Source organism: Electrophorus electricus, chromosome 7, assembly GCF_041902795.1.
Source record: "Electrophorus electricus isolate QZ-2024a chromosome 7, ASM4190279v1, whole genome shotgun sequence".
Lineage (NCBI taxonomy): Eukaryota > Metazoa > Chordata > Actinopteri > Gymnotiformes > Gymnotidae > Electrophorus > Electrophorus electricus.
The window spans coordinates 8011373-8037282 of record NC_137503.1 but is presented as its reverse complement, the minus strand read 5'-3'; the positions used below and the strand labels follow the sequence as shown (position 1 = coordinate 8037282).

The 25910-nt window shown below is 39.4% G+C and overlaps 3 protein-coding genes across 4 annotated transcripts; 2 read left to right on the top strand and 1 right to left on the bottom strand.

Annotated features, from left to right (window-relative positions):
• The first annotated feature begins 1507 nt into the window (after nt 1-1507).
• On the top strand, nt 1508-9319 carry c1galt1lb (core 1 synthase, glycoprotein-N-acetylgalactosamine 3-beta-galactosyltransferase 1, like b). The gene is made up of 4 exons (XM_026995900.3): nt 1508-2295; nt 3118-3366; nt 3928-4592; nt 6117-9319. The coding sequence occupies exons 2-4, from the start codon at nt 3159-3161 to the stop codon at nt 6378-6380; spliced, it is 1137 nt and encodes a 378-aa protein (XP_026851701.1). The 5' UTR covers nt 1508-2295; nt 3118-3158; the 3' UTR covers nt 6381-9319.
• A 218-nt stretch (nt 9320-9537) lies between these two features.
• tac3b (tachykinin precursor 3b) lies at nt 9538-12218 on the bottom strand. 2 transcript variants are annotated; one of them, XM_035524477.1, is made up of 6 exons: nt 12102-12215; nt 11740-11897; nt 10573-10666; nt 10220-10279; nt 10012-10072; nt 9538-9722 (listed from the first exon to the last, which is right to left on the bottom strand). In XM_035524477.1, exons 2-6 carry the CDS (start codon nt 11836-11838, stop codon nt 9704-9706), a joined length of 333 nt encoding a protein of 110 aa, XP_035380370.1. In that variant the 5' UTR covers nt 11839-11897; nt 12102-12215; the 3' UTR covers nt 9538-9703. The 2 variants fall into 2 exon arrangements, 1 of the variants encoding a protein (XP_035380370.1); XR_014124633.1 differs by having other exon boundaries at nt 10220-10317; nt 10488-10666; nt 11740-12218.
• Nucleotides 12219-20471: 8253 nt separating this feature from the next.
• apof (apolipoprotein F) lies at nt 20472-22724 on the top strand. Its single transcript, XM_026995901.3, has 2 exons — nt 20472-20548; nt 21367-22724. The coding sequence occupies exon 2, from the start codon at nt 21416-21418 to the stop codon at nt 22664-22666; it is 1251 nt and encodes a 416-aa protein (XP_026851702.2). The 5' UTR covers nt 20472-20548; nt 21367-21415; the 3' UTR covers nt 22667-22724.
• Nucleotides 22725-25910: the final 3186 nt, after the last annotated feature.

Below are 25910 nucleotides of genomic sequence, written 5' to 3'. Positions count from 1 at the left end.
CCCACATATTAGAACTCTGACCTAGTACCTTCCACAACTAAGTGCTAGGCAAGGTACTATGATATGATATACAGTCATTACTTGTATGATTGAGTATTTCTCATGAATGATTGATTGATTGATTGCTTTTGAGGATTTTATTAGTAAGATCAGTGTTGCAGTATTGGATTTTTAGATGACCTAAATTTGTAGCAGTTACTGCTTCTCAAAAATGTTTGAGCTTTAAAGTAGTTTTAATAAACATACAATAGACCAGGTTTATGTTCTGCAGACACTTAACAATTCAGAGTTATAGTCCTGCAGAGGAACTACACCTGTTTAATAAGCAGGTTGTCCTCATACCTGCGTAACTATATAAAAGAACATGTCTAAACCATATTCTGATTGAACAGTGACACGTCTTCTACATAAAGTATGTCTGGCATGAATGTGAGATTTATTTATTTTTACTCCTAAATGTATAGCTTCTGTTCAGATGTTGCCAACAAATAAGGGCTCTCTTTGGAAACATGACTAGCTTGCCCTTAAAATAGCATTGGGGTATTGGGAATGGAGTAATTTGAGTGAGTAGATTTTTCGGTTTTGTAGTAACAAACCACTGGGTCATAGTTTTGGCTTTTGATGAAATGTGCTCCACGAAGGTATAGCTTTAAACTATTTTAAATGCAGAAACCAGTAGTCCTTTACCTGAAACCAGTAGATATTTTAAAATGCAATCTGGTGGCTCAATAAGGTAAGAACATTATTCAGCACTCAGTGTGCTAATGGCTTTAAATAATCTTTTTGGTTATACATATTTGTAGATTACAAAAATCTTTCGGCATCACTGTGTGGTTTTAAATTATAATTAGCAGGTAAATCCCATTCATCCTTGCTCTCAGAAACAAAGTTAATTTGACATTTACAAATTTCATTCAGTATTTTTTCAGTATTTAAGTTTTTAAAAAGACTAAAAGTGCATAATCTTGTCTTTATCATTGACATGAGCTATCACCTTTTAAGAATAATCTTGGGGTGCATTTCTCAAAGCCTTTGTAGCTGTCATTGCCCATTCATGTTTACTTACCAAAATGTACAACACATTGCTACTAAAGAACACAATAAAATATGAAAATTAGTTGTTGAGGCTTTTGCTCAACGTACCCTTTCTTTGTGTTTCAGGAATCAATTAGACATGTATAAGTCTGGATATGGCTTTATATAAAAAATAACCATGTGATGTGAAAGGAGTAATAAAATATTTCACAAACATTTTAAAGCTCAGTCAGTGATGATTCCATTTTACAATAGCCCTCACTAAACCAGTATTTTTTTCAGCAGAGTCCCCAGAGCTCACCATATGGTCTACTATATGCACCCAAACGTCTATGTCGATATGAGTGTTTTAGCTAGCTTAGCTTTAGCTTTCACATTCTTGTTAGTGTACAGCGGGAAAAAACACAATGGAGACTCGTTTGCGTCTTTAGATCATGACTTTTAGATACATCCTAAATTATGTACTTTAGTTAGCTAGCTTCCATTTTGTCACCCCCCCAAAAAAAGACAACTTCAACTTTTTGAGACGTGTTACTTTTCGGCGAGAAGCGAAATACTTCCAAAATCGCGTAAAGAGGTTTAAAGCGCTGATGATATTGGCGTGACTGTGGTATAATGTTTCCAAGTGTCTTCTTAATTAACCTAGTTAGTCGGGACTCATACTGTTCGCTGCCAGACCTTTCAGACATCTCTTCTCATCTCCCACCTCGTTCACTACGAACCAAAAAAACAAGAAAAGCTTCGTCACCTTTTCTGGACTTGGTTTTTGGTTGGTTACGGACACTTGTTTTGTTTGTCTCGGAATCATCGACTGTTTTTCTTTTTGTCATTTTTGTCAAATATCTCTGCATTGTACACCTATATTCTGTCTGAATGAACATCTAACGTGAAACCCCTGGTTTGACGCGTCTGCGCCCCCCGGGGAGGCGCGCCACACTTTGAGAAACGATATCCTAGAGATACTAACTAAGCTAGCTAACTAGCTAGGCGAAGACGCGTTGAACAGAACGAAACATTAGCCAGTAGTTACAAGATATAGACGGATTAGTGAAAATTAATTAAACTAAATGAATGAGCTGTCTCGTTAATTATTCTTTCGGTCATGTTTTGGAGGTCCCCATTTTGGCAGACGGATGACTAGGAGTCGAGAACTGCAGCATGATTGACATTAGCTGTTAACATAGTGGGCTAGGGTGCTGACATGGATACAAGGCTGACATTCTGTTTTAGTGCTTCAGTTTGACTGAAAGCCAGAATCTGGTAAGACCATATCTAACTAGTTATCTAAATATATGATATGTCATATGTTTGTCTGATGTGTTACAGTTAGTTAGTTAACGCTCGCTATTTCTGTGTCTTCAGGTAAGGTATGATAGCTAATCCCCTGCCGATTTCTAACTAACGACCAGACTAGCTAGCTAGCTAATTTAGCTAGCTATAACGTTATCAAGAGCTTCTAGAAGGGTTTATCAATTCGCGATCGTAGTCATTAATCTGTTTTTGGACATAAAGATAATTAGATTAGTCATCCAGTCTTCGCTGTCTAATGTTATCCAATGTTAGTTAGCTAACTAGCTAGCTAGATGTCACTATCTTGAAAGCCCTGTTAAATGTTGTTTTAGGATACAGTCTGGAAGATTACAGATCTTTAACTAGCTAACCCTAGCCAACTAGCTATGTGCCAATTCATAATTTGTCACTTTCTTGTTTTTTTAAATTCACGCAAAAATACTTAGCTAGCTAGGCTATGATGTCTTTCTTACCAACGACTTTAGCTAGGTAGCAAACGGGTCATGAGACTAGTCACGATGAACAAGTCGTCAAACGCGCTTATCTCACGGTTAGACAGCTAACTCAGTTTTCAGCCTTCTTCGTCGCACATTGTTGGAGCGAGTTAGCTAGCGGCTACATGTTCCAGTACGTGGATTCCGTTCGTCAATACCTAACTGAACTTTTATTTAAACAAACTTTTTTTTTTTTTTTTTTTTTTGTAAGAACACCCTACAATGAAAAAAATGTTACCCTAAATACAGACGCTACCTACTGCTTACGTTCTTTATTTCCGCATTTTTTTATGTGCAGCTATTGTGAAGATAAGAGTTACGGGCAACAAACTGATCAACATGAAAGCTCTCGGTCCCCGGTCCTCGTTTTATGTAGGTTTTTTGGTCGGCACATGCAGCCTGTACGTGTTCCTACATCAGGTATGGTTTGCCAGAAACCTCTCTCCCCAGAAGAACACAGAGGAGATTAAAGAGAACGAGGAAGAAGATAAGAATTGGAAAAAAGAAAGATCAGCTCTCTTCAACCTCAATCATCCACACCTCACAGGTAATGAATACCACCAGTCCACATAGGTCACCTTGTTGATTCAGTGCCACATCCTGGAGTAGTACGTTTGAGATGAGTAACAATGTACTTGGAAAATAATACAATTATTGGTATAATGTTCCTTTAAAAAATGCTAACAAAGTTTTGAGAACTGCTAAAATTCTAATAGAGGTTTCACCACATGTAACAATATTATATTAAGAAAGGTTTGGTATGACTGCACTTTTGAGCATGTTTGCGATTCAACAGAACTTTGATCTTGTTGGTCCCTGTCATGTTGTCAGTTATAATGACCTTCTAAAAGTTTACACAGTAATCATGGCATTTCTCCCATACCCATATAACCTACTGATGCTTTTTCACACTGACATATGGCTCATATGAGTCATAGTGAGGTAACTTCACACCTTTGTTTGCTTTTCTGTTTTTTCGACACCAATACCAGCACACAGAAATGACCAAACCATAGCTCTGAGTCCAGGCTGTGGGCTGCAGTTGTTCATTCATTCATTTGGTCTTTTTTCCCCTTCCTTATTGCTGTTTTACTACTTTCCTGCATAGATGAAGACAGTACAGTGGCAGACGCCCTCTACGAGCAGGTGCGCATTCTTTGTTGGGTCATGACCGGTCCTGACAACCTGCAGAAAAAAGCCCGGCATGTGAAGGCTACCTGGAGCCGGCACTGCAACATAGTTGTATTCATGAGCTCTGTCGATGACCCTGACTTCCCAGCGGTGGGCCTCAACACAAAGGAGGGTCGTGACCAACTGTACTGGAAGACCATTCGTGCCTTCCACTACGCCCTGCAGAAACATGGCGAGGAGGCAGACTGGTTCCTCAAGGCCGACGATGACACATACGTGGTGGTGGACAACCTGCGGTGGATGCTGGCCAACCACTCGCCAGATGAGCCTGTGTACTTTGGCCGGCGCTTCAAGCCCTACACCAAGCAGGGCTACATGAGTGGCGGGGCAGGCTATGTACTTAGCAGGGAGGCTCTGAAGAGGTTTGTGGAAGGGTTCCGCACCAAAGCGTGCACACACACAACATCGGTGGAGGACCTGGCTATGGGCCAATGCATGGAGAAGATGGGCGTGCTGGCAGGGGACTCCAGGGACACGCTGCACAGAGAGACTTTCCATCCTTTTGTACCAGAGCAACACCTCACTGGCAAGTTCCCCAAGAGCTTCTGGTACTGGAACTATTGCTACTACCCCATTGTTGAGGTGAGAGCTAAACTGAGCCGTCATAACTTCACTCCAGCTGTGAAAAGCACATTCCTGCAGAGCTTTTGGCATTTTTACTGATGCTATGTTGCTGTCATACCATCAGTACCTGAGATTTGCCCCACCATGTTAGTTTGGTGATTAGTGTTGGATCTGTTTGAAGTCCATTTAAGTCCATTAATTTCCTTGCATATAAACTTTGGTTGGATTATTGCACTAAATAGTTATGTATTCCAGTTGTACCTTCTGGAGAAGACCTATGCTTCTTCATGAGAGTATTACAATATGTTTCAGAATATAGGATCATTGTAGTCTAAACACCTCAGAAACCTCTCCAACTGTGTACACCTCATCAAATAGGACCATAAACACTTCTGTACCCATGCACACACTTGCCACAATAATACCACAAAAAGCATGATCTTAATCCAACATGACCTTGTTGTGGGCTACTTATTTAAAACAGATCACTATATGAGCATCCACTATATGGGCAGTTTTCACAGTTGCCAAGATGCTCTTAAGCCTCTTGACAAACATTTGTATTAAGAGCTATAACACCTAAACCTGCTCATCTTTTGAGTGTACTAGAATGCTAAAGTGCTGCAATATTATGTAGTTTACATCTCTTGGCAACAAGTGTAATCAGAGATCTTGAGTGTGAGAGTTTTGTGGCGAGATCTTTGAGTTTTCTGGTGTACATTTCTCCTCCATGCTGAAGTTTTGTTCAAGTTAGTGTTCAGAAGTACGTGTAATGAAAGGTGTGTCGTTTGAGAGAGTTCTTTTAGATAGCAACAACCTTACACCCAGCATTGATTTCCAGTTGGGAATTGAAGATCTTTCAGGAAGTTGGATTTTAAATTTTTTACATTTCTTTTGGTTTCATTTATATAAACATAAAATAAGGTTCTCTTTTACAAGGATCACCCGTATCAATGTTGGAGGAAATTATTAGTTTTATATTCTATTTGCATTTCTTTTTACATGTACTGTACAAGCTATAGAGAAATATGATTAGAGCATTTTCCCCATTGATGGACCACAACCTAAGGCTATTGAAAATAGGTGTGTTTCTATGTTTGCTCACCTCAAGTTGTACCGCAGCAATTTGCTAGTAAGCAGTCATTATGTAACTGACACCTTTACCTTGTAGGTGGTGTTCTCAAGCGGTTTATTATGATAGACAAAGCAAATGTGTCCCAAATTGAGATTTTCAATTTTATATTTTCAAAATCCTGTTCATATGACAATGAGCTTGCGGTGTACACACTGCAATTTGAGAGTAGAAAATAAAAAGTAGAAGCTTTTTGTACCAGTTTAAGGCAGCTCCATGCTGTTTCATCATGCCTTTTACTCCTAGCTCAATGAGGAAATGAACTGTTATGGGTCCACCTAATTCAATATCCTGCTTTGCCAGTTCACCCCTTCAAGCAATGCTCACAAAAAAAAACCAACTAAAATTGCATTACTTATCCAAAGCTAGAGGCCCTTGACACCCCACCTCCATTCCATTTTGTGTTGCAGGGCCCACAGTGTTGCTCAGATCTGGCTGTCTCTTTCCACTATGTGGATTCTTCGATGATGTACCTGTTGGAGTACTACACGTATCACCTGCGTGCCTTTGGCTACCGCTACCGCTACCAAGCCCCTGAACCTACTGCCCTTCAGGATGCCCTCAGGAAGACAGCAGAGAGGGGGGCAAAGCATTTACATGAGGACTTGAAGCAGGAAGCAGGACTTCAGGAAGTAAGAAATAAAGCTCCTCCCCCTGACGAGAAGAAGCTATAGCAGCCTTGTTCTTGGGGTGTTTTCAAACAGTGGGACACCTGGAATTTTGATATGATGGATCTCTTTGAAATGGACCAGAGTGTTATTTTGTGTGCAGGGTTTTTATGCACTTGTTTTGAATATCTGCTCCCGAATTACATAGCAAAGGTGTGTGGGTGTGTGTATGTATGCATTTGAGCATTTGTAAAAGATTCTTCATTATATGGTGATGGAAGGTGTTTTACTGTGTGCTGTTTGTATATGATAGTGTTGAAATGATTGCACAGTCTTGTGAATGAAGGCTTAAATATTTACAGTGCCTCACTGTGTGTGTGCATAAGCGTGCATGCATGTCTACACTTTTGCACGTATGGAGTGGTTCAGGGTGTAATTAGGCTCATCTCTGATGCCTTAACAATGTATTCATCTGTGTCACTTGTGACCAGAATGTTTATATATGCCTAGACAAAACAGCAATCGGCTTTCAGTTCCTGTGGCATCTGCTCAGTAGGTGGAAGTCGTTGCTGCTTTTGAAATTGGGAAATTTATGTCAAACCTGTTGATCAAGAACTTTGTCAATGTGTACACTGAGCTGCAGTGGCCATAAGTCAGTTTTACAGATCAGTTTGTACCTGTCATGTATATACAGGCACATCCTACCATGAGAGATGTCAGTGTTCATTGTCATCTGCCAGCGTGAGTCTGATTGGCTGTAAGGAATAATAGTAACACAACTACCCTTCACTACTGCCAGCATGGCTAGGAATATTAATACACCTACTCCCTCCGTGTGTGTGCATATTAAACTTGGACTGAGTATAAGAGACATACTATTGCGTTCCTAAAGTCTTTCCTAGTTATTTTCAGTAGCCACTTTAATTACAGCTGAATATCATGGAGGGATGCTTAAGCCTTCTGTGGGAGGTTGTGTTATTGACCTCTCTTATATGCCAGTATGACTGACTTGTGCTGCCCACTGTGTTATGGTCATAGCACTGTTCACAACCCGATGTAAAGTCATGGTCATGTTCTGTCTACTGCTTTTTGATGCATTTTCCTCTGTCCTTGCCCTACACATTAGCTAAGCAAAGGCATGTAGGGCAAACTGCAGGAGACAGTGGGCTGTAGTGATCTGGAGCCTGCAGAACCTGTTCTCCCAGCTAGTCTTCAACTATCCACTCCTCTGAGTTCAGTACATGAGATTTACTGGTGTAATAGTGCAAGAGGTTCAGTTGTGGCCTTTGAAATAGAGGCTGCTCTTTCCTTTTGTTTTCTTTATTCTTTGTAAAAAAAAACAAAACAAAAAAATATCATCGAACATTGAATACTGCAGTTTGTGCCTTTTCACCTGAACTCATTGTCGAGATTTTATGCACCTTACTGTTACTTTAGTTTGACAGTTAGCAATATTGGTGTGCTCAGTAGGGGGGAAAGCCAAATAAGGACTATGCAAAACTGGGGAGAAAAAAAAAAGCTCCTTGCCAAGAAGTTAATGGAACATGAGTTAGAATAATGGTTCCTCCCAGCGTGCGCCGTTGTGTAAGAGTTGGCCTGGTTTTGTGCATGTGCTTATCCGTACTATCGCTGTAAAGCCCTGTACTGTTTCTAATGGGCTAACCCCCACTAGCAGCCAGCTGCCATCACTTTTAAAATAGTTTCTGTTCTCCCAATTTCTCAAAACCCACAGAGAGAACTTTGAGTTCTTTAAATTAGGTAGTTTTAACTTATTAGTTCTTAAGTTACTTAACCAGTTACTGCTTCATTAGATCTAAGTTAACATTGGAGGAGGTAACTGGACACTGTTCTGTCTCTAACTGTCTGCATGTTACTCCTTTTCTCTTTTATGATGACAGTGTGTTGCATTTGGCTGTTCTGGTACAGTTCTCAATACTAATGTAAAGGTCTAATCTTGATCTGTAACCACTGAAATCCCGTTACCTTCCCAGGAGCAAGGGCACTTTGTGCTGGTCCTAACTAAAGGAATATTGTGGATAGAGCACATACTTAGCTGACAGAATGATGTACTTTTGATTAAAATATATTTTAAACATAGTGAGTGATTGTTTTTCTACCAAAACCAAATCTCTGTGCGCCATGTCATAGTATATGCTTGTTGGATATGTAGTGGATTTTTGTTTTTCTACTTCTTTTTGAAATTTATAAAAAGTGAAAGGTTTTTGTTCTCTCTGCATCTTCTACATTTCTAAGTGAACGTGTTGACTGCTGAGGGTGTGTTTGGAGTGGGTGTGCACAGTTCCTTGATGTTGCATAACAGTCCTGAACTTTCCTTAAACAAATGACAAGCTCCAGCCCCGCTCTAGATGCAGCAGGGCCGTGTGTACCCTGTTTACTCAGCACTGTGACGCTAACGCTGTCCAGCTTCCTCCCACTGTGCTGGAGGTGAGGACTCATTTCATGCATAGACTTTTGACGACATGTTTCCAGTGTTCAGGCATTACAGTGTAACAGGGTGATGGGGTAAATCTAAATACCTTTCTGTGTTTATTTTTACTGATGCAGTGAATCATTTTGTTGCTCAAGAAAGCTGTTTAAGGGTTTGAGTCCGGGGGGGGGGGGGGGGGGGGGTGTTTTGTGTTCAGGAGTCCTCAGTTCTCAACACCTTCTGGATATGGCTTCCAATGAGGGAGGTGTATGTTCATAGATCCCTGTTACTCTGAAGAACAACACATTATGCCTGTTGAGAGTATGTAAACCCACAATACTTCTAATGCTTTTAGCTGCTTTGAATGAGCATTATCATATATATTTCTTGCTCTCTAATCCAAAGGTACAGAGGTCCCTTCCTAACTGTCTTATAGGGGTAAAGGGGATTATGTATAGTAATTTCCCTGCAGTTTTTATTTATAGAAGTATGGCAACATTTCATAGAAGAAAATCAATAAATAAATCAGTGGTGTACAATGACCAGCATATTTAATAAAGACTTATTTTGCTGTAAATTGCTTTTGAAGTTTGTGCTTTTCTATAAATAAATGTACTTTGTTGCATTGTTCAGATGAAAGGGATGTTGGAGTTGGGTCATTGTAACCCTTTTAGTTTTTGATACTGATAAAGTAGGCTGGTGACTAGATATGATACATTCATTATGTTAATTTAAAGCATTTATGCAACTGATGTTTTAATGGTCATTTGTGCACTATGAAACCTTTAAGGCAAGTTCTATTTGAGACCGACAAATCAGTCACATTCTTTAATGTTAAATGTACACAGTAACATACAGAAGACCTAAATATCAGAAAGAGCTTTGCATGTAGATCTCTTGTCTTGTTTTCTATATCATGATAGTGTGTTTAACATGCATTTTCAGCAGGTGAGACACAACTTCACACACCTTGTTGAGATCTGTGAGAGGAACACACACCATCAGTTAAAACCACAAATACAATAATTTGTGAAATGACCAGAGGAAAACTAAATAATACATACATGTATTTTATGACCACTCATATTCACAGATGGCAGGAGCCTATGAGAAATGCCTCTCAGAGATGGCTCTCGAGTTTACTAAAGATCCATTTAGGGCAGGGTAAATGCTATAACAATGTATGTTAAAATTGAGGTATGGCAGGATTAACTAAATGAGGTAATTCCACGTTCACACTCCTGTGCGTTAAGGCACTCCAATCATCACCTGAACTTCCTGTTCTTCATGAAAAACCTGGCTCTGCTCTCTCCTGCCCAGGGAGGTATATCTGTATTAACAAACAAAGGAAACTGTAATTAATGCAGTTTTCTAACCAGACCACTAGATGTCAGTTTTTTTTCTTTCTTGCTCAAGTTCTGCTTTATACCAACACTCTCCCACTCTTATTTACACACACACAGAGACCCCAACTCACCAGAGTCTGAGCTTCGCCGGCCTAACAATCCAACAAAGATATCATCTATATCCAAATTACCTATAGCAGAGGAGAGGGCCAAGTTTTCACCACAGCTCCTGTTTCAATTAAAATACTTATGAAATGACATCAGAAGCAAACACATCTCAGTGGAGGCACAGCATCTGTGACTGTAAAACAAAGACAATCAGACTGCAAAGTCACTGAAAGGTATCCTGAGAAGCCTACAACTGGTGACCTGATGAAAAATGTGGTCAACAACTTTTACCCTCGGTGGGCTTCTAGAAAAGGCCATTACTCTTTGCTGCAGGAACTGCGAGCTCAATATTTATTTAGTTCCATGCCTTTCGTACCTGTACTTCTTCTGCCCATTAGGCCAACAAAGCTGTCATAATCTACATCATCATACTGCCTTGTGTCCCGGCTAGACAGAGCCCCACCTTTGCCCTGTGAACAAGAAATACACACTGAGAGGCAGTTAAAACTGATCAGTCCATGCAGATCCCCCATAGAACACAGAAGTTGTATAAGTTGCATAAGACCAACACTTACTATCAAAATATGTTTTGTATTATTGTATTACTGATGATCTGACAGTGTTATACTGAATCAGTATAATAATGTGGAATAAGAGTCTACTATCTAGTCCTAAATGAAGAAAGAGAAATGACTAAAAAGGTGACTAGCAATCATATAGTGTACATTTACTTTAACTTCAGTATTTCAAAGTTAATTATATTTTTGCTCTATTTAAGAATTATTTTAATTTCGAAGATCTTTTTACAACTGCTAAATGTATTCTCAACAAGAGGGTCTCATGATTCAGGCTTTGGAGGAAAAGAAAAGAAAAACTTAAATGTGCAAAACCAGGACTGATGAATGATTGATTTATCAATACACAGAGTCCCAGCAACTGTGATGTGTGGATTTGGTAGTTTTGAGAAGAGCTCGCTTGATTAGTTGTGCTTACCATAAACAAAGGAAGCAAGTTGTGAGTGATTCTCTCCCTGTCAATTATTGTGACCCAGAACTTGTTCCATTTTACTACCATTACCATTTAAAAACTTTTCTTTGATATGAATGAAGAAACAAGTATGTCCATGGAGAAAACAAACAAAAAGCAAACAAAAAAAATGCTCATTATGGAAGTGTGTAAGTGACACTGTGCTGTGATTTACACTGAGAACAACACCTAGTATGGACAGATTGTTACCTGGGTAAGAGAACAGTTAGAGCACACATAACCAGATTGCAAATTACTGGAAATTTTCAGACAACCTGGTTGATTTAAAAACTCTTTCTCTCTCACGCCTTCCTATTATCCTAATAGATAAAAATGTCTAGATTTTTTTCCAACCTGTGTTTTTTGTTTGTTTGTTTGTTTGTTGGTAAGGCATAAAACCTGAGTTACTCTTCACTGTACTGAATAAAAGAGAGCAAAAAGAGTAAAATAAAATGTGGGTTCCTTAGAAATATACCAGACAAATAAATTAAAGCAATAATCACATAAAGGCGCCTACCTGTACTGCTAGAAATTCCAGCGCAGGCTTCGCGCTCCCGGGACACGACAGCAGGACCAGCAGCAGCGACGGTAGCGCGAGACACCAGCTGGCTCCCATCCTTGCCTTCTGATTCGTTTTTCCACGTGCCTTCTCCTTGCGTTACTTCTTGATGCGTTCTACTCAGTTAAGTATTGTCAAACTATTATTTGTTTCACATCAAAAGCACTGAACTAAACCACAAATGACTCGACACGGATAATTTTAAAAGTAATAAACCATAGTTAGGCTAAGAAGAGCTTATAGAATATCTTAAAACAGTATACAGAAGCCGAGCGATTAGACACCGATGGACATGAACAGGTTGCACAGCTTTCACTTACAAAACTTTTGCTAAAGTGGACAGACAAATAAAGTGAGAACGTAATCTTCTTTATTGGGTTCCACTGAAGATTTAAAAGAGAGGCGTCTTTGTTAGTGTTAAAAGTATGGATGGTGTGCAGGCGAACGCTGCCCCTATTTGTGAATCTGCCTACCTCACGTGGGTGGAGTTGTTAATGAACAAAAGATGTTGACGATCTTGGACCGTGTGATGTATCAGTATCTCTCGATATGTCTATAATCTAATAACTAGCGTGACAGAAGTTCTTGATATTCATGATAATCCAGAAGTTCTGGATTTTCTTTTAATTCACATTCTCTCTAGATTTATGACATTTCATTATGAACTCAGTTGACGATATTATATGAAAACGTATTCAGTCTCCCAAACTTTTTTCATATTTCATTGCTTTACATCACATTTTATTGTCTGTTTGTAAAAGGTTAAACACTTAAATGAAAAAAAAAATCAACACTGATACACTTATGAAGTATTCATACTCTTTGAAATTAGAGGGTCTTTGTCTTTTACTGAATAATTTTGATCACAATAATTGTTATCTCAATTTATTGCTGACCAACACTGGTAAGGGCAATCAGTGGCTCACATGTTTTCAATTCATGAAAATTCATGAAGATAAATAGCCCATCTTATTATGAGATCCAACAGTATGGCCTAAACCCAGCACAAACAAAATTAAAGACAAAAGAGCATTTAAAGGCAGAGGTCTAATTGCAGAGAAGCAAAGATCTAGGGAATATAAAAGTCCATAAAAGAGTGACCTGAAGAAGTCAATAACTGTGATTGTGGGTGATATTCATATGCATCTCTTATTTCCAAGGTGATACACAGTGAGTGAATTTGTGGAAGAACAGCAAGCCACTGCTTTTAAAACCAAAGACATCCTGGATAAATCAAGTTCCCCTCAGCCAGAAAGCTTATACTGGAGAGGAAGTTGACATTTCAGCAGGACAACAACAAAAAGTGAAGAAATGAAGAAAATTAATGTTCTTAAGAAATTCATTCACAACTCTGAACCTAACCCCACTGAACATCTGTGACATCACACATTAAAAATTAATAGACTTATCCCAAAGGTTATGGGGAGTAATGGGTAAAAGAGGTTGTTCAATCAAGTGCTGAACAGCAAAGAAGGAATATTTATTAATTACTGAAATTCTTGCTTTTTCTGTTTGAAATTTTTCCTTTCTTTTTTTTTTGTCCTGATAAAAAATGTCCAGTCAAACTGATTTATGTGAAGAGTTTTATGATTTATGTGAAGAGGGATATATATATATATATATATATATATATATATATATATATATAAGTAAAATAAACATGTCTATGTTTGAATGTGTAAATTGTAAATTGTAATATAAAAGCAATTGTTTGTATATGTGCACATCATAAACATCTCTCATGATAATATTTTTTTTCTTATACGTAAGAGTATGTACATCACACACAAATGTACATCTCTCTCTGTCTTTCCATCCTTCTCTTTGTCTCAGGAGTCTGTAACCTAATCATGATGCAGTTTGATATTTAGGCAGGTATATGCCATGATAACTTAATTTTCTCATTGTCCGTTTTATTAAGCCCTGATACTGGTATATTGGTATACTGACAAGAGTAGTGCAAGGCACATCAATATTTGGCCTATAACATTCTCTATTTTAAGTGTTTTATTTATTTTATGTTTTATTGAAAAGAATAATAAATAACAAACAAGAAAATCAAATGAAGAATAAAGACTAAAATAGCAAGAAAAATGGCACCATGACAACTTCAAGTCCTTAGTAACAGTGACATGATATTAGTTTCTTGATTGCCTACATATTGAACAATGGCACAATTCTCAGTCACTGACTGAGATTTCTTTTGCCTAGATTTGACTCTAGTTACAAAATCCAGACACATTTTGCATAATATTGCACAGGTTTCTCAGTGTCTAAGCACAATTTTCATGACAAACTCTGACTCTGACCTCAGCAGGACAAATACCAAAGAACTTTTTTTCTATACTTCTGTGTTCATTAACTAAATACATTATTATATAAAATATAATGGAAAAAGCTAGTGTATTCTTAGTTATTTAGAAATGGTTGGATGTGTTAAATTTACATAAAAAATGAGCTGTACAGACCGGCCAGCTACTATGAGAGGCCTTTGGGGCTAATAGCTGTACAATGGAAAACAAGTGGGGGAAATAGTACACGAGAATGAGGTAAGGGCAGAGTTAGAGATAGAGGATGAGCAGAGGACTGAGTTACAGGTAGGGAGGATGAGGAGAGCAGAGTTAGAGGATGAGGTTGAGGAGAGAAGTTAGAGGATGAGGTTGAGGACAGAGGAAAGAAGTTGGAGGTAGAGGATGAGGTTGAGGAGAGAGGAGAGAAGTTAGAGGATGAGGTTGAGGAGAGAGGAGAGAAGTTAGAGGTAGAGGATGAGGTTGAGGAGAGGAGAGAAGTTAGAGGTAGAGGATGAGGTTGAGGAGAGAGGGGAGAAGTTAGAGGTAGAGGATGAGGTTGAGGAGAGAGGGGATAAGTTAGAGGATGAGGTTGAGGAGAGAGGAGAGAAGTTAGAGGTAGAGGATGAGGTTGAGGAGAGAGGAGAGAAGTTAGAGGTAGAGGATGAGGTTGAGGAGAGAGGAGAGAAGTTAGAGGTAGAGGATGAGGTTGAGGAGAGAGGAGAGAAGTTAGAGGTAGAGGGGGAGGAGTAGAAGGAAGGTTTCAACCAAGCAGGTTTCAAATGAAATTTAGGCTACGCTAGATGAAAATGTCACCAGCCATACTTTGTGTATGAGAGGCAGATCAATGTTTGCAGCCTAAATGGTATGAAAAACATGGATTGTTGTAGAAATGTATATGCTGTGTCTATCTGGTATTTTGGTTTGAATATTTTATGTTGGTGTGAATGTTCACACATTTCGAAGATTTCGAAGTCAATGTTTTATTTTGCTCACGGTATATAAGGATTTGGAAAATGTGTCTAAAGCATTTTAGAACAGGGATACTGTTTCCTGAAATGCGTGTAAGCAATTAAAAACATAATTGCATGACTTTCACATCATGAATGTGAGCTCTGTCTACCTTAATGGATTTAACGTGCACCATGATTGCATTTGGCTTCTGAAAGATTTACAAATTGCACTGTGTTCAGAGACCCTAAGCATATTAGTCCTTGATTAGAAAAGTTTATCTAATTGCTGCAGATGCCTCTGGAAATTTTGTTTTGCAGCTGGGTGGGAAGGCCCCAGAGATACTTAGTAAGTTCACACTTCAAAAATACATTTCTGTATTGTAGGTAGTTCACTCTTCCAGAGTACATCTTTATGCTGTAGGTAGTTCACACTTCAAGAGTACATCTCTGTGCTGTAGGTGGTTTACTCTTCAAGAGTACATCTTTGTGCTGTAGAAAGTTTGCACTTCCAGAGTACATCTCTGTGCTGTAGGTAGTTCATACTTCCAGAGTACATTTCTGAGCTGTAGGTGGTTTGCACTTCCAAAGTACATCTCTGTGCTGTAGGTAGTACTTCCAGACTACATCTCTGTGCTGTAGGTGGTTTCTTGCAGTGTTTATTCTGCAGCCGGAAGCTGCATATGGGGACTGGGAAAACATTACATATATTACAAACTGTTGACATGATTATTGCAAGTTGTAATTTAATCCATAACAATTTTGCTGAAAAACAGCTCTTGATAACATAGCTGTGTAAATACCATCTAAATCCTACTGATTCTCTAGGAGTATGTTGCTGTTTGTGAGAGATCAGTCCTTTCTCTCTCCGTGTGTGTGTGTGTGTGTGTGTGTGTGTGTGTGTGTGTGTGTGTGTATGTATCTCTTTGTCTGTGTGTATCTGTGTGCATGTCTGTGTGTATGTATCTGTTTGCCTGTGTGTGTGCATGCAGGTGTGAGGCATAAGGACAGGAGGGGAAAACTCCCACACTCCTAAGATAGATGACGAAATTTCAGTGGTGATGGTACTTGCAGTACTGTCTATTACTCATAAACACACACACATGCACACATGTGTAAAAACACCGAACACCCACAGATAATAAAGAGATTCATCTCTCTCTCTCTGTCTCTGTCTCTGTCTCTGAACCCATTCTTTTACCTCCACTAACAGTCACCCAGTGACAGAAGTAAAATGCTGCTAATAGTGTCTGTGCTTGACAATGACAATTGACTCACATTTTCTGTCCTAACAGTTTTCAGTAATGACAACTGTGTTATATTTTCTATGTCTTAACAGTTTTCAATAATAATTGACTCACATTTTATATACCTCTTAACAGTTTTCAATAATGACAGTTGACTCACATTTTCTATATGTCCTAACAGTTTTCAGTTTTTCAGTAATGACCATCAGTTCTCTTTTATCAACACTGTGGCAAATTCTTAAAAAGCATCACATTCAGATGAAGCAATTCTTCTGAGTGCCATTTGAAAAAAAAATATCAGAGTAAAACACCTGTGGCAGAAATACGTGAAGGTAAAGAATGTACTTCAGCATTGTGCACTACACAAAAACATTTATAGTAGGCATATTCTGAATTACATAATGTTGTCTATTTTTCAAAAGGTTCTGCAAATAGATGCAGAGACAATACCACATGACTATCTTCATAGGTGGAGCTGGGTTTAACCTGACAAAGGTAAGAAGTGAGAGAAACATCATTGGTCACAGAGATATTTTGAATGTCCTGGGCTTAAACGGTGGTAACATCTCAACGTGTCACAACGTTTTGCAATCTCAATCACCATGCCAACTTAGGTCCTTACAACACAGCCCACACATATTTTAGACAGACTACACACCATCATCACAGCAGAAGACCAAATGGATAAAAGCAAATGAGATACATTGTCATTTGGGACAATGCACCTTTCCACTGATCTGCTCTGGTCCAAAACTGGTCTCATCAGCATCTTCGATTTTTACTTCAGTACCCCACTGAAGAGTTCTTCTGGCATGGCGACAGAAGGATCTCCAGCCCTATTTCAGTAAACCCCTCATTCAAGTCAAGTTGAAGTCATGAAAACTGTGGTGTGTTCAGTTTGGATTGTTGCCTTGTATGACGTGGCCACTGACAGTCTATGAAGTTGCCATTACACAAGTGGAGAAATTAGAGAAGATTATGAAAAAGGCCAAAAGGAAGTGGATAGGTGTGCCATGCTGTCTAAGTAGTGTGGATTGTTATGGTAAAACAATACAAGATCTGCCAATGACAATTTTAATAGAAGAATTTAAATGTGCAAAGATAAGTCTCAAGATGACTTTGTTGACTTCTAAAGATGTGGCAGTAAAAGCTGCTGCTCCAGTTATACAAGTAGGAAGGAAGTGGAATCCATAAGAGGCAGTCCAGTCAGCTCAGAGAGCTCTGGAATACAGAGACATTGTAGACAGGGTTTGGCTGAAGTGATTCATGGAAGGCATTCATTAAGGCTGCACTACCAAAAAGAATTTGGATGATTACTAGGTTTATTGGAGAGCTGAAAGATGACTGTAAGGATAGAGCAGCAGCTGCTCAGGAAAAACAGTGTTAGTGGCTGAAGTGAGATGTTGAGAAGCGAAAGATAGGCTGGCGAGACTTATGGTTGATGGAACCAGGTGGCATGAAATGTATCACTGCAACTTCCTATGATATATTTCCAATGCCCCCAAAACCATAGTCAGTGGGTAGGTGAAAATATAGGCTCTAAATTACGTGCTGGAGCTGGTACTTCGATGTTTGTCTATGCTCATGTATTGACTGATTGGGTGAGAGCTGATTTATGAGGAGACTGGCCACTCCCTATTTCTCCTATTACATCAAATAATGACGGCAAAACACCAGAGGGCACCCGAGAGCAAGTTCTCAATGAATGAAGGTGAAAGAAGCTAAACCTGTATATATATTTTTTTCTACGGCAAATGTATTTTGGACAGTAGGATACTAGCATTTTTAATTCTCCAGCGTCAGCTCACCAACCAATCAGCACTCCACAGTAATGGAGTGTGCATTTAGCTCAGGAGTGGCCATAGCATCTGACCAACCCGGAAGACATTACAGAGTGGTAATTCTCCTCTGTGAAAGTTCTCTGATTGGGCCTGAGGTTGGCACAAGCGATAATAAAAGAAGAATAAAAAATAATTACAAGAGCACTTTAACAACTGCCTGACAGCAATTGAATAGTATTAATGCGATGTGAGTTACCAGTGCAATGTTTGTGAGTAATCTGATAGAGTTTGGATTTAGAACTATGGTGGAATTGATTGGTTGGTAATTACATGATTCTTTACAGCGTAAATACAGTGTGAATTATGACAAACTCTTGCTTTATCTTAAGCTGAGGTTAAAGACATGAGTTACAATTCTTCTGTTTGTTGATTAGGAAAAAGAAACAGGCTTTATGACTTGAGGGAGTATGACCCTCCAGTTATTAGTGCAGCACATGGAGTATAATCTCTCAAACCTGGTGCTCTCGTAGGGTAGCATGTGGTTACCAAAAGGACTCCCAGCATATACCACCCAACACACACACAAACAAGAACACCAGCAGGTACTCTTAATCAAGCCATGATGTGTCCTTTTCTGTTGTGTGTTTCTCACCATAATGGATCACTTTGTGCTTGTGCTTTCACATGTGTGCCTCATATTTGTCAGAATGCCACTTTTTGGCCAGTGAGTGTGTGTGTGTGTGTGTGCAACTCATTTATCAGACTTTTCAGTATTTCTCTTGGCACCTCTAGCGCAACCCCAATGAACATTCATCACCATGACGATATTCAGGACACAATTACTCTCTCTGGCTAAGTTCAATCATCCACTAGCATTTGCTGTTTTAAGGTCAATGTTGGCTGACTGAGTGAAATGTATGTGTTTGTACATAACAGCCCCAGTAAGTAATGGAGTGTGTTCTTTTCAAAGTACTGGAGATCAGGGCACTTTTAAAGAACTGAGCATAAACGGCAATCTTACCAAATGAGACATGATATTTTTGATCTCCCTAGAGCTGACATTTATATGCCAGCTTCACTGTAAATGTCTGAATATGTTTTGCCTGGCTCAGTCTTGTCCTGTTGTTCTTCTCTTTTCAGTTTGCAAACTCTCTCAGTTTAGGTTTACATTCCATAAGGCAATCTCAGAGTTCAGTCTGTTTCATGCAGCATGATCCTCATCTTTAACTAATACCTATTATTCTTTGTACCTGGCATTAGTTGAATTAATTATTGAGATGTGTCCCATGGAGGCAACAAAATCAAATGTCAACAGACTTATTAGCGTCTTGCAAATGTGCTTATGTGAGCATCAGTGGGATGTTTTATGTCACAGTCACAGAGACTGTCACACTTGGGATGACTGTCTAATCATTTGAATATTTCTTTCCCTTTTACAGTGGGAAGAAAAGCAATTCATGATGAAATTCCACAGTGAAATTCACACTTCTCATTTCCTGTGCTACAGCACCCCCTGGTAGCTGCTGTTACTTGCTAAACATTGTATTAATTAGAAAAAAGTTTCTGGACCTGTATGATTAGCTGTTTGTGTTGTCCTGTGTGTGTCGTCCTCCCTCAGTGCTATTGGCCACAGTCTGTAGGGAGGGTGCATTTTAGCTGTTGACTCTCGCTGTGCAGGTTTGGATTGGTGGCTTTGCTTAGGAATAAACTTTGCCCTAGCATTAGAAAAAATACAAGAGAAGAGAGAAATAAGTGCTAAACACAAATAAACATTCCTACTTCAGTTCATTTATCTTAAACATTTCCCCAAAATGCTGAAAATTAAGCCTCTGAAAAAGTGGGAAAATATACTTGGAGAAATCAAACATACCTGCCAGTGAGGGGGAGACAATGCCACTTGATAAAATTACTTAAAGCTGCATGCAAAATAAATTAAGATTATTTCTCCTCATATCTCATGTGGAGCTAATTAAGAAAGTTTTAGGAAAGCTCTTTTTTAAAAGGTGTGTCTGTCTCTCTGTCCCCCTCACCCACACACCCACACACCCACACACCATATGTCTGCATACTTATATGTGCACACAGTAACCCTGTCAGGCACAAAAGAAGAATGCCGTAAAATATCTAGGTCAGAAACAAAGGACACCCACTCTTTTTGCTCCAGGAGAGAAAGAGAAGAGAAGAAAGAGAAAAGAGATGGAAGAGAGAGAACAGGAGGATAAACAAACAACATGCCTTGAGAAAACATGGACACTCTCCACGTGAGCCAGTAGAGCCAGTATTCCCCACTGAGAGATGGGACCAAATCCAGAGAGAGGGGGAGGAAGGGAGATAGGTGGGGAGAGAGGGATAGACAAAGAGAGAGAAAGAGAGAGGGGGCGATAAAGAGAGGGGGAGATAGAGAGAGGGGGCGATAGAGAGAGGGGGCGATAGAGAGAGGAGATATAGTGAGAGAAAGAGAGAGAAGAGCTGTCACACATTTTAGCCCAAAGGACAATAAGGTAGGATCATAAATTATTTTGATTATTATATTCCACATGTAAGAAAAACATTTTAAAGCATTAACACATGACACAAATTAATTGATTATGCATGGAAACATGCTTCTAAATTTAAACTTCTTGTGTAAATATTAAGCAATACTGTTAGTCAAATCTGAAAATCAATACTCTGAATTCAGAAAATTTTGTTTTTAGATTAATTCTGGTTGTGACTATAAAAAGATTATAGACACACAGTAAGTGAGAGGCACTGCTAATTATGGAAAATGTTAACTGTCACATAGACAATGCAAACTAGAGAAACCCTAGAAGCATGGGTCACAGAAACAAGGAAGAATATTACTTTGGAGTTAAACGGTTGCTTGGAATTTTGCACTTAAAAGTTGTAAACTCTGACCAGTAAACTTGGTGTGGGTAGAGGCATCATGCCAAGCACTGCTGCCCACCATCAGCACTTGTATTCGCAGTTAAAGGTAACACTCAACAAACAAATGCATATGGTAGGGCTGAATTTGTGAATCACAGTCATATGATTCACCTATTAATGAAATGCAGTTGCATACAACTGAAACTGCAGTCTTAACATTGTGATTGGCTTAGCTCTAAAGATTGCAATAGTGTATTCCTACTTCCTAATGCATCACAAATGTTCTTAGGAGTTCTAGTTAAAAGTTTAGACAAATCACAGCAACATACATAATCTGATGAATGTGTGTGCATATGTGTGAACATATACAGGCATGGGTTCTGTTTGCTCATAGTTTCTTTGTGTGCCATTCCAGCTGTAGCTATCACAACTCCTCTGTCTTTTTTTACAGAATTCTTGCTTTTGATTGATTCTGTTTATTTGAGCATATTGCCATAGTGATGTGGGGCTCCAAGCCCAAGTGGCTTCTTCTAGTCCTCTTCCTGCTGTCGGACAAAGTTCATACCCAAGCTCCACCCACTCCTAGCCTCAAGAACAGCCATGGGCCAATCACCTCTGGTCTCGGTGTGTCTCCACTCCCATCACTTTTGCCATTGATGACCATAAACCAGGAGACAGAACAGGAACCAAAGGAGAAGATCAGAGGAGAACCCAACACGGACTCTGCACACCACCTTATTTCTGCCCTCAAGGCCTCTCTACATGGTCAGGTACACCTCCATGGAAATTTGAGCTGTGCAGAGCTGGTTGCAGCACCATGGATTGGAGAAGGCTTTGCACAGGTGTTGCTGGGCCTGGTTATTGTGCCTGTGCTGGTGTCTGGAGGATGTGTATTCGAAGCCCAGTTACTGGTTGTGAAGCTCTATGCACTACTCGGAGAAGATGACACGCAAGCGCTTCTGGAGGATGTAGTTGCGCTAATGAGGCGTGGCAGAGAGATGCCTCTCCACATTTCCTCCACACCGCCCACTCTGAGAGCGCAGTCACACCGCCACCTGCAGGCAGTAATGTTTAACATCCATCAGCTTGTGAAGGCAGGTCAGAAGGTGGGTGTATTGTTGAACTCTGGGCAGGAGAAATATTGCCAAGGCTGGCTGAGGGTGAAGGGTGCACATTTACTGGGATTGATGGCCAATCATGGTGAACACCTGTACCTGAAAGAGGCCAAGAAGGTTTGTAAAAGGCTTGGGCATGACTGTGCAGGTGTGATTCATGAAGGTAAGCGGTACCTTGTCATCCTGAGGTCCGGCAGCCGGATAGTGCCCTTGGCTTCTCCTGGCCAATCAGAGAGCTGGATTCAGCAGTGTGGGGTGGGATCTGTGCGCTGGCGTAGAAATGCAGCACCTCAGTACGACTGTAAGAATGAAAAGGAGAAACGTGTGCATAATGTAGTAGAGTGGATCCCTGCAGTGTCCACGCTCTATAACCTGGGCACAGCTGTTTACTATGCATCTGTTAACTGTTCAAGCACAGCAAAAGAGAGAGCCATCCTCACTGCTGTGGATCTGGGCACTGATGCCCTCATGGCTACTACTGGAGGCACTGCTGGTGTGGCTGTATATGCCCTGGGGTCAGGGCTTAAAACTGGTGTGAAGGTGGGATTAAAATACTTGCTAAACAGCATGAACCAAGAACATGACTTGCTAATGAACCAGAACAGTTGGGAGAATGGAACAATCACCAGCAAGTAAAATAAATAAATAAATAAATAAATAGATAGATAGATAGATCAATTTATATATATATATATATATATATATATATATATATATATATATATATATATATATATATATATATATATAGTGGAGCTGATGATAAGTACAGCCCAGATGAAACATCACAACAAGAATAATGATTAATGCAACTAATGATTGACAAGAACAATAACAAAAAATATTTTAAAAAAATCTTTGTTGCTACAATTATACTGTACTGTATATGGTGTATATTATGCTTTTTATTATTATGGAAATTCCTGCCATAGACCTACTTATGAAAACATACTACTATGTTTGTGGTACCCCTAATAGCAATAGCCTTGTTATAAATTAGTAAGAATGTATCATTCATAAAAATAAATTGATGTGCTCTGTGTGTTGAAAAATCATACAAGGAGTCATCTTCAGCTGGAACAATAGCTGTGAGCTTTAGAGAACAAAAATAATGTAAATATTTCCAACATAAATCTTACATTTATATCTGTTTATTTTTATCTGCCCATGAAAGCAAGAAACAATTATTTATAGTTGTTTAATGAGGATCTACATTACATCTTGCACAATAAGCATAAATTCTCACTTTCTGTTTTGCATAACATGAATGCATATGTGGCAAAATGCAATAAAGGCAATAGTCTATGTATTCATGCAACATGTAGGCTAATAAATGTTGAGGTGACCTAAGTGTGTATGCTCATTTTGTGCTGCTTTCCGTTTGCTTTTCCATTTTTTATCCCTTACATCTTACTCTAGCACCTGAGCACATTGCGAAGCACCAAATAGCTAAACACTCCTGACTGACTAAAATAGCACTAGGTAAGTTCATTGATGAAGGAGTATTAAGTGAGTTGACACAGACTTGCACATCCATTTAACGTGGAACTGTAAAAAAACCACAAAAATATTATGAAATAGTGTGTGTATATAATATGAATGACAGTGAAATAAACCAAAAATAATATTTATAAACATAGCTGATCTGATCAACTCACAAACATACTTCCCCAAGGGAAGTTCTCCTAAAGGTGCTAGCCAAGCTGGATTCGTTACTACTGCTAGTGGTGTAAATCTGCATTAGTGAAGCACCCTGGAGGAGGATGAGGACTGATGTTTCTTCCTTGCTTCAGACAAGCCATTGCAGTCTGATGTGTTTCACTTTGAACACATCTAATGAGGACTTATTGGATATCATGACATTTAGCTGACACTTTTATCCAAAGCAACTTACAATTATGATTAAGTACAACTTGAGCAATTGAGGGTTAAGGGCCTTGCTAAGGGGCCCAACAGCAGCAACTTGGCAGTGGTGGGGCTTGAACCAGCAACCATCCAATTACCAATCAAGTACCTTAACCACTGAACTGCCCTGTTGATACCTTTGCTACACTCTGTTCTGTCTTATAGCCTTGACTTTCTTGGTCTCGATGACATGGATCAGAGTGGCTTTGGCCCTTATGAGATATTATAATGTTGATAACTTCAAATTGCTGGGAGCTGTATGAATGTATGACGTGACACAGGAGCGAGCGTAGCCTTCCCAATAATGAATCTTGCATGGTTTCTGTCGACATACAGTGCACACATACAATATTCAACAACCTAATAGGATCATTGTCTTTGAACCATAATAATTGGAAGAGGTTCCTCAATGTTGTGATCTGTGTTTTGGAAAATCATACTTCCCAAGGAGTCATCTTCAGTGCAAGCAGCTGGAAAACAAACTAGCTGTGAGCTTTAGAGATCACTTAGACTGCAAGACCCTTGCCATTTTACAGTGAGCTTCTCTGTCAGAGTGAGTTGGTTCAAGCAGGGTGAGAAATGAGAGTGGTGGCCCTTATTGAGAACCTTAGTGCAGAACACACTTGCATTTTTGGGTCTGTGAGCTGTGCCTGAACAAGCTTCACTGACAAAGACCCCATCAAGATCCAGATTTTGAGCATATGGTGCGTTATTAAGTCCATGGCACTGGGCCCTCACTTCAAGGACCTATGGGATGTCATGGCCAAGAAGAAGTACGATCTTAGCCTTTGGGTAAAGTTGAAGAATGGACTTAATGATGGAAGTGAGAAGAGAGTGATGCTTTACCACTTCTCCAGTAGATGTTTCTGACCTGTCTTCAGGGATGTAGTTGCACTCTATAAGGGTCAGGAGATTTATGCTGAGACTTCCATATAAATGTGCTCCCTTAAGCAAGGTACTTAACGCTGCCTGCCCACCTCAATAACAATGAGATGAGTATAAGAGAGTCATGCCGGCTCAGACGTTGCTGGGGTCAACAAGGTCTGTGTCAGTTATTGGGGGACCAGGGCAAGCTGATGAAAAGTGGGCTACTGGAACAAATACAAGACACTCATGGATGAGAGTGGAGACTAGAGGACTGTTGGAATGCTACTACACAAGCAGCCCCAGTGCAAGGGGGTATATGCAGAGCATGTGGGAACTATGGTTGCTTCAAAACCTAACATCTAGACCAACTCCGAAGACGTCGACTCACTAATCCATCTCATGAGGATATACCGCAATTGCATTGGAATGTCATTCGGACTAGACAGGTGTGGTCACAAAGAGAGGGAAGGTGGCTAAAACAGAGGGGATCACAATACCAGAAGACAATATAACCAGAGGGGACAGCTACAAGTACCTTGGAATCCCACAGGCAAATGGGAATCACAAAGAACCTACAGGCAAATACCTCATGGAAGGAAGAGGATGGAAGTGAGGAGGAACAGGGACCGTTACAGGAGGAAAAACCCCTGAATGGTATGTACCACAGGCAGATAGTGGAAGTGGCCGATATCCTACCAATGGCTATATATATATATATATATATATATATATATATATATATATATATATATATATATATAGTGGTGTGAAAAAGTGTTTGCCCCCTTCCTGATATCTTTTTATTTTTGCATGTTTGTCACACTTAAATGTTTCAGATCATCAAACAAATTTAAATATTAGACAAAGATAACACAATTAAACACAAAATTCAGTTTTTAAATGAAGGTTTTTATTATTAAGGGGAAAAAAATCTACATGGCCCTGTGTGATTGCCAACAACATCCAAAGAACTGCAGGCCTCACTTGCCTCAGTTAAGGTCAGTGTTCATGACTCCACCATAAGAAAGAGAGTGGGCAAAAATGGTCTGCATGGCAGAGTTCCAAGACGAAAACCACTGCTGAGCAAAAAGAACATAAAGGCTCATCT